The sequence below is a fragment of the Hypomesus nipponensis genome, chromosome 9 (assembly GCF_054491055.1).
Source record: "Hypomesus nipponensis isolate SF chromosome 9, ASM5449105v1, whole genome shotgun sequence".
Classification (NCBI taxonomy): Eukaryota; Metazoa; Chordata; class Actinopteri; order Osmeriformes; family Osmeridae; genus Hypomesus; species Hypomesus nipponensis.
In genome coordinates, this window is record NC_140369.1 from 17,719,758 (window position 1) to 17,731,906 (window position 12,149).

Sequence of the window (12,149 nt, forward strand, 5' to 3'; positions counted from 1 at the left end):
GGTAACCACACACCTCCAATGCCCTTTCTAAAGCTTACTTACAAAGTGAATATTTTGGTCTTCATCTTTGCACAACCAATGATTACAACATAGTTGTGACATTATGTCTATCATTTGTGGGGCTTTACAGTAATAACTGGTTTTGCTGAAAAAAATATTCAACAGTGCCTTACTGCCATCCAGTGGAGAAGTTGAGAATGTTCCTCATTTGACGTTCAACCCTATAACAAACTGTCTACTTAACCTCAGGTCACATTCAAATGAATTCAAGAGAGATGGTGCTTAATTTAAATCACTTTTTTACTGAAAAATGTGTACACATATTACAGTGTATAAAGCAAATGGGGGAAAATGTCGAGAACTCTCTAAAGACAGTTCAGTGTTAAAACAAAGAGATTTTGTTGTCATCGTCCGGTGACATACAGTAAGAATGGAGAAGGGTTTGGCAGCTGGATTCACCTGTCACGATATGAGCTACTCACAAAACATGTCCAAAAATATATCATACACAAAATTAATTTATACAAATGACAAAGCCTGGGTAGCCTATTGAGGACATTAATATCGTAAAAGCCGGCTCTCGAATCATAGGGTGAAATGTGGAGAAACAGAAATATCGAGAGCGCAGCAAAGAAGCCACACACTCTCCCCAACTCCTCCCGGCTTCAGTGACCGTGAGTGTAGCCGCACTCGGTGAACTCATTCAAGTACGTTTCACTTCATTTCAAGGTCTCCCGTTTTGGGGGTCGCTGTCAGGGGTCAAGCCGACCCCCTCAGTTCAGGGCAACGAGACGGCCGGACCGACGCCCTCCACACGTCCAAACAGTCTGGAGGACATGCTCTTCACAGGCGGCGAGGTCAGTCCAGCTCTTTGAAGCGTGCAAACATGGCCTTTCGCACGGCCTGCTTGTAGGTGGCATGGTCCCACACGACAGCCTCCTTCTTCTTCCTCTGTGGGGGAGAGAGAGAGGGCAAGGTGAACACACTGAGCTCTCAATAATACCATGGCACGTTTGAAGGTGTTTTTTTGTTTTGTTTTGGTCTGCACGCTTACCTCCACAGGCTCAGAACCTAAGCCAGGTCTTTCACTTCCCTTATGCGAATCTCTAAAAAAACAAAACACAAAGCATTGAGGGAGAATCCGTGCACGAGATGAGGGGCTCACAAACTTAAAACAATCACGCGAGATTCCTCGGTTTGAGTGAGCACGTCTCCAACCCACCTTGACCCGCTGGCCCAGGTGTTCTGGTGCTGGTGGGGCTGATGCTGGTGCTTCCTCTTCTTCATCTCTGGGGACCTCGTGGACTCTCTGGCACTCAGCTGCATGGGGACACAGGCGGTACACAATTGACATGATGTGGATGATGTCAATTGTCCCCCCACGACCCCTCAACTCAAAAAGATTGAATACCGACCTCTTTCTCCTGGTTCTCCAAGGCTTCCAGCTCCTTCTTTGACCTCTTGATCTTGAGGTGGATTTCCATGTTTTGCTGGGGGGGGGGGGGGATGGGGGAAGAGAGAGAGAAAAGGCAATGAAACAGGGACGTGTCTCGGTGCGAGGTTTGGCAGCAGGTATTATCCAGGTTGTCATCCATCTGCTGGGCGCATGGCGGCAGCCAGCGGCGTGGGGTTACCTTGTGGAGGTCCGAGAGCTGCTGGTGTCTCATCAGAGCGTCCTTGTTGGGGAACTGTCTCCTGCACAGCAGACAGGCCATCTTCTTCCAGTCCGTCAGCTTGTCCTCCCGCTCCTCGGACTGGCTCTTGGGGGCCCGCGGGGCGTCGTGCTTCTCCTCCTCCTCCTCGTCGCTTCCGGCCGCGTAGTCAGAGGCCAGCAGGCCCAGGGAGCCCATGGGGCGCTGGGGGGGGGGAGAGACGCCAAGGCAGAGGGTCAGAGGTCAGGAGGAAGTCGACGCGACGGCCGCCCTGGAACGAGTCCCCGACACGCCTGCCTGACGTCCTACCTTTGAACTCTTCTCGTCTTTCTTCGTAGGGGGAGCGAAAGGCTTCTTGAACAGGTCGTCCCCGCCGGAGCCCTGCGTGACGAGAAGAGTTGGAAGGTGCCGAAAGGAGGAACGACCCCCCCCCCCCCGACTAGATCTACCTCGCTCTACAACACGGACACAAACCAAGCACGCCCCCCTTCCCCCCCAGCATGAAGGCGTCAGGAGGAATCACAAACCTTCCTCTCGAAGATGGCAAAGGCGGCGTCGGCGGCCTTGGACGCCTTCCTGTCGTCCGGCCCCCCCTTGAGCACGGGGGAGGGCGCCCGCACGCTGTCCTTCTGCCGGTTCTGGATCTTGGCCCAGCGCTCCATGTCCTTCATGATCTGAGTCGGGCCCAAAACAATGTTAACGAGACCAGCCCTGCTTGTGGCAACCTGAGCTCCGGCAGCTTGGTACCGCGTGAGAGGAATACATTTACATTACATTTACATTGAGTCATTTAGCAGACGCTCTTATCCAGAGCGACTTACAGTAGGTACAGGGACATTCCCCCCGAGGCAAGTAGGGTGAAGTGCCTTTCCCAAGGACAAAACGTCATGTGGCAGAGCCAGGAATCGAACCAGCGACCTTCTGATGACTAGCCCAACTCCCTAACCGCTCAGCCATCTGACTCCTGGAATACTGGGGGCTCAACGTGTGCGGGTGTGGAGAGATGGGCTCACCTTGAAGGCAGCCAGACTCCTGGGCTTCTCGTCCTTGTCCTTCTTGTCAGAGTGAGACGCATCATCCTCGTCTCTCCTCTCGAGGTTGAGGCTGGCGGCAGAGTCGGGGGCGAGGGCGGAGTCGGGGGCGGAGCCGGGGTCGGGCACAGGCTGGAGCTCGGAGGGCTTCTTCATCTCCAGGGGGGCGTCCGCCGCTGGGTTGGCCAGGATGGCCTGCACGTCTGCGGCCATGGTGACAGGCTGGCCCATGGGGGTCTGGGGGTCTGAGGTGCCCCCCGGTACTGGGATGTAGGTCTTGGATACACTGTCCCAGAACAGGTACTCCTGTGTCTGGGCATTGTAGAAATACTGGACACACACACACACAAACAAGTACGAAGAAAGAAGAAGACAAAAAAAAAAAAAATAATAATAATGAAAAAGAGAAATGTCATTGACTGTGAGAAAGTAGGACTGACTACAACGTGTTGGGAGATCCCAGTTGTTGCGCTGTGTCTCACCCTGGAGCTGGGGTCATAGTACAGGGTGGTCTGGGGGTCGTAGTAGAACCCGGAAGTGGCGTCATACAGGTAGTCGGTCATGTCTGGAGTCTCCGTGGCTGGGGGTGGGAAGACAACAACATCCGTCATTGAGTCAAAAAAAAAGAGAAAAAAAAGTCTGAAACCGCCTACGGCACTGTTCCCATGGCGAGGGTCTTGTGGAGCTCGGAGTGCTGCGTGGGCCTCACCATAGCTGTAGGCCTCAGAGCCGGCCGTGCCCGGCAGGCCCGAGGCTGCGGCAGACACGTGGGGGCCCAGGGCCTGGAAGGAGGGGTCCATGGGAGGAGCCTCGCCATAGGAGGCCAGGCTGGGGGCCATGTGGGACCCAGACGACAGGGAGGGGTCGCTGCTGCTGCCGGCCAGCGAGCCAATCAGATCACCTAGAGAAAGGAAGAAGACTATTCGGTTTTTCGGAGGGGGAGGTGGGGTGGGGTGGGTGGGGGCCGGAGTCAGGTTTGCACAAAAGGCTTTGAAGAGTGGATGGAAGAAAGGGGAGAGCAAACCTTGAACGACGGCTGGCTGGAGACCTTGTGGGAAGTAGTGCTGCTGTTGCTGTAACGAGATGAGAGGAATGGGTTGTAAGTCAAACTCCACACACGGACACACACGCGCATACAAAGCAGATTCCATCAATCCTACCTCCAACATACTGGTCTCGGGAGGGTACCCCAGGAGTGAAGTGTTGGACTTGTCAGAATCTCTTTTGTACCTTATGGGGGGGGGGGTAAGACAAAGGACAACGTCATGGGGGAACCACGTGTTTGGGAACAGTGTTGCGCACGCGTCAGAACACGGCTGGAGCCGTCACTCACATTTGATTCTTCAGAGGTTTGGCGACCTCGGCATAAACCCTGTCCCCATCGATGGAGAGAGGCCTGGGTTTGGTCAGGAGGTCCACAAGACGGGTCACTTGCTACAACGGAACGCGTCGCCCGCAGAATTAAAACGGGTCAAATGCATTTCGTGGGCTTGGTCAAATAAGATGGAGACGAGAGTGTTAGTTAGCAAATGCAGCTGTCTGGTACCTCGTGGGAGTCCATGTCGACGAAGCAGAAGCATTTGGCTCCGGGGGGCTTGCCCTTCACCAGGCGGACGTTCCTCTCGTCCAGGTAGGCAAAGGGGTCCAGAGCCTTCAGGATCGTCTCTACAGTGGTGGTGGGCTTCACATTCTTAAGGATCATGGCTGGAAGGAAACACAAACAAGAAACATGTCAGCCGTAAGTAATTACGTGTGTGTGTGTGTGTGTGTGTATGTATATATATATAAAAATCCCAACTCAGATTTCTCTGCTAATTATCAACCAGAAAATGTCCACTGATATACTCTATACCGATGACCAACCAATATATTACTATTAAATGTATTAACAAAATAATTGGAGCAGCTTCAGTTGACTGACTCTTGCTCTCCTTGAAGATGGGGTCGGTCTGATGGGGGCCGTGGCGCGGGGCGTTGCGGCTGGCCCACGACTCGGCCTGCTGCTCGGCCTCCTTCTGGCGGAGCTGCTGGTCCACCTGCTGCTGCCAGGCCTCCGGGGTGAGGTCCGAGCTGCGCTGCCACTGGCCCTGGGACAGGGGGTCCACAGGGCCCACGGGGCCCACGGGGCCCTTGGCCTGGGGGGTCTCCTGGCTGTTCTTGGCCTTCTCCGGGAGGCTGGGCAACAGAGGCTCCTGGCCGGGCGGCGCCTTGAGGCCTGGCTCCTAAACACACACAGAGAGAGGGAGGCCATCCGTTAGGCTGAATTGGAATGGTGACCCATGGTGGGATGGGTGAGGCTGAGGGTACGGCTATTCAGGTGCAGTTACACCTCTGGTGTGTAAAAAATATATAAATAAATAAAGAAGAAGAAAAAGCCCCACTCACCTGAGCGTCCTTGGCGTTCCTGTCAGGCTGGACGTACCTCATGGAGGCTACCTTAGTGCCAACCTTCAGGGACCCCTGCAAGACAGAGAGGAGACGTCAGTCCCACCGCATGCTCCCCCGAGGGATGTTCACAATGTGCCTAGACCCAACATGCACTGGGGGCTGCTTCAGCCCTCCTCACTGGTGAGGGTACCATGGGCGACAGCTTCTGGTTGTGACGCTGACTGGTTCTGCTTATAGACCCCCAGCTCACAACAGACACGAGCCATTATCTCCTTGCAAACGTGTTACAATTTACAAGACGGTGTAACTCTTATCTATTTTGTAAACCAGAAAGAGGCTGACGTGAGGTAATCTAAACAGCTTCAATTCTATGAATGTCACATTCACGTAACTGTATATTACATTCACTGAACGTGTAGGGCTTACGGTAGAATCAACTCAAATATGCTAGAAACCAGAATAGGCTAGAACTAAGTCGATCATTTGTGTCGACATCTAAAGAGCTTGCCCAAAGGCCGGCTATGGTGATTTGACATGCAACTACACAGAGACGCTGCACAGTGACGAGGGTCAAGTGGTCAATGACCCATCAACAAGAACAAAAAAATACCTAAACTAGGCGAATCCCACTTCAGTGGCTAATCCAAAAAACAAAAAAAAAAAAAAAAAACAGAAGCACAACGGTAGTTCAAGAAACCAGTCGAAAGCAGCAAAACCTGACATTCCTGCCGTGTTGGCCCACTGGGTTGCAGTTGTTCCATGCTACAGATCAGAGTCACCCGGCATTGACTTGTGACCAAATACCACTGGAGCCAAATGCGACCTTTGCAAAGTCATGACAAGGCACTTGTACGCAGGCAGCGCCTGCTAAAACATACAACTGCAGGTGGTGCCAATATGTGCGTACATCTGGACAGGATGTCAAAGAGCAGCAGGGTCTCAACGCGGACACCGTGAATTAAGAGCTGCGTGGTCAAGAGGAAAGATCCTTCTGGTATCAGCGGAGGTTCAAGGGTCTCTGGGGTGGGATTACTCAAGGCGCGTGTAATTTCTGTCTATATTAGTGCTTCTCTCCGAACGTGGAGAAAGACAAAGAGTGGATAATGGCTCTATTGCCCATCAGGAAAGACATCGATACCATCCGGTTGGACAGCAGAAAGTCCATGAAATATGTATAACCCCAAAGAACGACGAAAAAAACACTGGGTTAAGACAAAAGTCTTAAAAGGGATGAATATATTTCAAGTAGAACTGGAGGACAAGATGAAGGCTGGCAAAGGACGACAACCCCCGTGTTTGCTTGGACAGAAATTGAACAAAACTTTGTCACAAACCAACTGAAGAGGAAGAAAATGTAATCGGTAAGGCTTGCCTTCTGTAGCTAGATGCCAGTGCAAAGTAAATTATAAGTGCCAGCTAGCTGAGCACATAGTCCATCATTTCAGAAACAACCTTCCTCTATTCCCCCCCTATTTGACACTTGAGTAACCCCCCCACCACCCAAAAATAAATTTACGTGCAAAGTCCAGGAAAGAAAGAAAAAGTATTACAAATCCAATACTCAAAGTCCACCTTTGAATTTGTCTTCAAAATGAGCACACCCAACCATTCTTACACTGCATTCGTTTACTTTAGAAACTAACAGATATAAATAAAGCATTCGGGTAACAACTAGCATGAAGCTGAAAAGGGATGTTTAGGTAGGAGTTATAGCTAAGCAGTGGAGACTTGTTTTACTGAATGTGGGCAGATCACAGATTTTCTTGAGAGTGGTCGTTTGCAGTTGGAAACCTAAGTGAGCTCCTTAAAAAGTCCTTACACTCTGCAGTGCTAAGTCAGCTACATGCGGGAACACGTTTTCGAGACTAGAAAACATGTCAGCAAACGTATTCTTTACGAACAATTGATTTGACACTTGAGTAAATATCTTCCGTTCCCCATTAACAACAGTCAAAATTGCCCTTCCCCCCCACCCCCATCCCCCACCCTAAGGTCCCCCCCACCCCGCCCCGCCCCGCCAGCCCCAGCAGTCTTCCTGCTGAAGAGGGAGACGGCCTTTGTAGATTGACGAGGATGGGCCACCTGGTTGGACTCCATGAAGTGGACTGCGTCATCGAGGTTAAAAAACTCCACATAGGCCGTATCGTAGCTGTAACCTGGGGACAGCATTTAAAATACAGATGGATTTGCGTTAGTAAATGCTAGAAAATACAGTATATCATGAGCACATCGAAATAGTAATGCATTCAGCAGTCTTTTAGAGTTGGATTGGTGTCATTCAGCCATGAAATGTTCATTAAACTCCCTTCCACCCGACATTTACACAAATAGCTTGACTCCGTAGATTTCCCAGATGTTTTATCTTTGATGCATTTTATGTGGCTTTTTTTTTTTTTTTTTTTTTAAGACATCGCATTTGGAAAGTATTCACACCATCTCTTTTTTTTATATAAAAAGGTAAATCTTTTTAATTAACCTTAATTCCATAAATCCATTCACAAATGGAATGGACAACACAACAGAACCTCACAAACTATATAATATCCAATGGAATGTGCTGGTGAACTGCAATCGTCTTTGGGCGTCAAGTCCAGGCAGTTGGTAAGGACATTGGCTTGCTCCAAAGTTCCTCCAGCTATGTCTAGACTGTGTGCTTTGGGTAGTCATCAGGCTGAACGGCAAACCTTCACCAGTCTGATGTTGCAAGAACTTTAAGGTTTAAATGCTCTGTCTATATTTGGCTCGGGTCATTGTTCTCTCAAATCTGAGCAGTGTCCCAGATCCTTCTTCTGAGATAGCTGTAGATACGTCCCCACCAAGCTTAACTGTAGGGTTGCTATTTGTGGAGTATCTGGTTTTCACCAGACGTAGCGCTTAGCATTCAGCATTAAAGTTGTTTAATTATGTCTCATCGGTCCAGAGAACAATTTAACAGTTGGTCCTCGTGCTCCTAATCCTGTTTGGGATGCTCCAGGTGGACTGTCATGCCTCAGGGCATCCACGTAGACACTCTACAATACCAGTTGATGCAGTTCTGCCAAGGTGTTTATCAATCTGACAGTTCTCCCATCTCTTCAAAAGAACTATGAAGCTTGGTGAGAGTTTCAAACTTTCATTTCACAGGGAGGGGATGGAGCGCAAAGTAACTTTCAATGCTTTGGCCATTTTTATCACATTCCCTAGGTCTGTGCCTCAACCTAAATGTTCTCTGAGGTCTATGGGGAAATAATAGATAGTTTGTTTTGCTCTGACATGATAAGCACAAAATGAGGATAAATTGAAAGGGTTTTAATACTTCCCAAAAACAATGTATGTAAACCTGTATTTTATATTTAATTGAAAACAATGTCCCCAATAATATTATTATTTATTTATTTTTACCAAGAAAAAAGGAAGGTTCTCTTTCTGGAGAGTTGACTGTGTTGACTGTTGACACTTCTGTATGACTGGATAAGTGAATGGGATCAAATACATCTCACATGACAGAAGCTATCCTGTGTTCAATGCCTTACACTCGGTGAAGGTCAGGACATAGACACTGTTTTGAGCTGAGCTGAATGATGAGCAAAGCAACACCAAAACCTGAAGTCTCAGCAAAGCACTCATACGGTAGCATGTTGGACTTGCCGTCTTTCAAAATGGTAATCGACATGAATTGAACTAACAGGCTACAACAACAAAAAACGTGAAAAGGAACAAACAAAACCATAAGAAAACTTGTGTCACAAGAACATTTGTGACTCTCAAATGTCCCTCTCAAAGCTTGCTATGGTCGACCACGTGCCTGTATCCTTAGGCGTGGTCAAGTCGGACGGCTACATGCTAAAAAGGTCTCAGCCCTGCAGAACTGGTGAGCGGTTTGGTCAAGATCGAGAGCGCCGGCGTAACAAAGAAACGCTGCAAGCGTATTGGTTCGAACATCGAAATAGCGAAACAAATCGTAGGACAGTAGGGCTATCGTTTGCCCTGGAAAATATCCACACGGGGACTTTGATCTTACCTGGCACAACATTCTTGATTTTCATGCCCTGCATGGGCACCCCATCTCGGACTGCAAAAGCACCAAGGATCTGTAAGAGAATTCGAATAAGACTATTGACTCTAACAGCAAGTACAAGTGACCTGCCGCATAGCCAGGTAATGAATGACATTTCCTACCTGCTCCATTGTAGCAGTCTTTGGGATTCCAGTTATAGATATTGTGTGAGAAACCTTGTCCTTCACAGATGCACTGCGGTAATCTTGATCCTTTTGTCGTCAAATCATATTCAAACCAGTTAATAGAGAGTATAATTGACATAATACAAGCATTGCCAGATTACATGAAAATGAGCATGGCATTTGACATGGAATGTCAAATCATTCTTTACTAACCTGAGAACCAGAATCACTGAATTTTGAAAGGGGGACCTGTTTGGATTCCTTCAGGATCTTCTCTGGTCCTTGCAGATCCTCGCGTTTGTACTCGAAGGCTCTCCCAGACCCTGTTCTGTAATCGATATCCCTGTAGTCCTGGTCTCTCCGCTGCTCTCCGCTGTTGCTCGGAAACTCTGGGCCCGGGCCCATCTTGGGCCTCTCTGGGCCTGCCGGATCCTTAGGCCCTTTGAAACAATCCAGGTCAGCTGGCCCGTGGGTTTGTTGAGACGGCTGATTCTTCTCCTGGTGGAATGGAGGTCGGTCGTCTCGACGTACGTTTGGATTCGGCTTGGGATCTCTGTCACCAGGCCAGCGCTTGCCATCATTCTCTCGATGTGGGTTAGATAAAGGCCCCATGGTGGGGAAGGGAGGGTCATGTGGACCTTTGAGGCCCAAAGGAAGCAGCCCCACGCCAGGAAGGGGAGCAGTGGGAGCGTTCTTTTCCCAGTTCGGGGGACCTGGATGTTCCGGGTCTGGACGAGGAAAGCCACCAAAGCCACCGACTTCTTTGCCCGGGAAATCCGTGGGAGGTCTGTCTCGCTCTTTTATGTGTGCCGCCTTGTTGCCGTCTCTGCCCATGGACGAAGGGAATCCTGGTTCCATTCCATCTCGGGGGAAAGGAGAGATACTTCGAGACATGGAGGCTGGTAGAGAGTCCCTCTCCCTTGCCCGGCGGTTTTTCCACTCCTCGGCAAGGGTCATCTCCTCCCCGCCTCTGTAATCTATGGGGGAGTTCTCTCTAGCTCTGTCTCTCATGTTGCCGTCTTCCCCAAACTTCGACCTGTTAGGGCCACTGAGATGATCTGGCCTTCCCCTGACATCCATTGGAGCACCATCGTTCTCCCCAAACCGCAAAGGAGAGCGGTCCCTACCCCGGAAATCCGCTGGCGAACCCATTCGGTTCCGGAAGTCCATATCTGAATCAAATCCTCCCCTCATATTAAACGGTGGGCCTCCTCTTCTGTCCAAACCCATCATCCCCCTGTCACGTTGACCCATGTCCATATTAAAGCCGTCAATGTCATCCATGCCCATGGGAGGTCTGTCCCTGTCACGCATATCCCTGAAACCCTCGTTTCGTCCCATGGGGCCCATGGGAAATCCTCGTCTTGCATCCTGGTTAGAATGACTGAATCCTGGCATTTTGTTGCGGAACATCTCTCTGTCTCTCATGTCCATTAATCGATCATTGGGTTCCCGTTGTTCCATCCCTCTACCTCCCATCTCCATGTTGTTCCTCCCCGGTCCCATGAAACCAGGTGCGTTCATTAGCTTGTCCCTTATCACTATTTCGTATTGCCTTCTAAGGCTGAAGTCCGGTTCGTCTCCAGGTCTGAAGAAGTCCCTGTTTGGTTCTCTACCCCGTATGGCAAGTGGTTCCATATCCCGCCCCCTCATGTCAGGTGGGCCATCTGACCTCATATCCATTGGGGGACGATCTTGAGGCCGGGGGCCCGTAGGACCCATCATGGGCCCCATAGGCCCCATTGGACCCATGTTCATCCCATCTCGGTTTCTGAAGTCCTGCATAGGACCATCCCTGCCCCCAAACATCTCTCCACGATGATTTCCACTGTGAGGACCAAACATGGCATTCACACTATTCACTGAGATAGCTGTAGACTATTTATTTAATCAGATAATAAACCGTACATTGGCAAAGGCATTGACGTGTGTAGAATTACAGTGTAGGGGAAAAAAAGTAGCCATCCGTCTTCATGTTTGCTGTATTCTTGACTCATGAACATTTAGCTCCCAACTAAGGTACATTGTAATTTTACATAATATCCCTAATAATTAGCCTCCATGATTTTTGTGAAATAACACGTTAATTTCAGTTTCAGTTGGGCTTTACAGGATTAAGAAATACTGTTTGCATATTATCATCACTTACCGAAAGGGTTTCCCTCCTCGAGGTCCATGTCTGTTTCCGTCCCACATGATTCCGAAGTCTCGCTTAGCTGTTAGTAAATATAATGAATGGAATTTATTTTATTAGCAATGTCCATAGCTAGCTACCCACAGATCTGTCATTTTTTTTTTTGCTAGCACCGCTGCCTTGTAATTTTTCCTACTGGTCATCCCTCCCCAGGCCCACGTACGTGAGCTAGGTTAGCTAACTAGCATTTAGCTAGCTAGCGTTACCTATCTCTTGAGGACAATTAGGGCTTTCACAAATAAACTGGTATGTTGTTATATTTTGAATCCATTTAGCTAAACTAGACATTTTACAATTCTTAAATCTGGTTAAATCGGATGCTGCTAGCCTACCCCAAAAAATGGTCTAGCTAGCCATCCATGATGAATAGTGGGTTAAACAACCCGCTTGCGACAGTCAGCATTTGACTGAGTCGAGGTGTCTTGGATTTTTAGCTACGTACCACTAGCCAAGATAGCTAGCTAGCGAGCTATCGAATTGGTAAGCTAAGTAGCTAAATATAGGTTACCCAAATGTATACCTATGAAAACATTGACGTTTTTTTCCACTAATACACAAATTCCTACCGACAAAAGTAAAATTCTGATAAGACCGGTATACCTTCGTTTCTTAGCTAGACTTCTCCAATAGAAAAACAGATGAAAGCAGTCACAAGAGCTTATCTTCTTCTTTGGGTTCTTGTTGGCGGATCTCAACCACTGACACTTCCGGGGTTCGGGAATT

At 49.1% G+C, this 12,149-nt stretch overlaps 1 protein-coding gene across 3 annotated transcripts; it reads right to left on the reverse strand.

Annotated features, from left to right (window-relative positions):
* Positions 1-282: 282 nt before the first annotated feature.
* Positions 283-12,143, reverse strand: rbm6 (RNA binding motif protein 6). Of its 3 annotated transcripts, none has more exons than XM_084705315.1 (22): positions 12,027-12,143; positions 11,382-11,448; positions 9,446-11,060; positions 9,230-9,319; positions 9,072-9,141; positions 7,154-7,227; positions 5,069-5,143; positions 4,605-4,905; positions 4,230-4,387; positions 4,017-4,117; positions 3,844-3,913; positions 3,708-3,756; positions 3,393-3,584; positions 3,166-3,263; positions 2,666-3,013; positions 2,180-2,326; positions 1,962-2,033; positions 1,635-1,856; positions 1,416-1,490; positions 1,223-1,320; positions 1,055-1,106; positions 283-951 (listed from the first exon to the last, which is right to left on the reverse strand). In XM_084705315.1, the coding sequence occupies exons 2-22, from the start codon at positions 11,426-11,428 to the stop codon at positions 859-861; spliced, it is 4,047 nt and encodes a 1,348-aa protein (XP_084561441.1). In that variant the 5' UTR covers positions 11,429-11,448; positions 12,027-12,143; the 3' UTR covers positions 283-858. The 3 variants fall into 3 exon arrangements, with proteins under 3 accessions (XP_084561441.1, XP_084561442.1, XP_084561443.1); XM_084705316.1 differs by having other exon boundaries at positions 11,993-12,084; XM_084705317.1 differs by lacking the exon at positions 12,027-12,143 and adding an exon at positions 11,759-11,875.
* Positions 12,144-12,149: the final 6 nt, after the last annotated feature.

Bases quoted from the DNA above. Each gene is read 5' to 3' on its own strand.
- rbm6 (XM_084705315.1), bottom strand. From the start codon at position 11,428: ATGTGGGACGGAAACAGACATGGACCTCGAGGAGGGAAACCCTTTCG. The intron at 3,914-4,016 runs GTGAGTGACGGC...CCCCCCCATAAG, and splicing joins AAACCTCTGAAGAATCAAAT to GTACAAAAGAGATTCTGACA. The intron at 952-1,054 runs GTAAGCGTGCAG...TCTCCCCCACAG, and splicing joins TAGGTTCTGAGCCTGTGGAG to AGGAAGAAGAAGGAGGCTGT.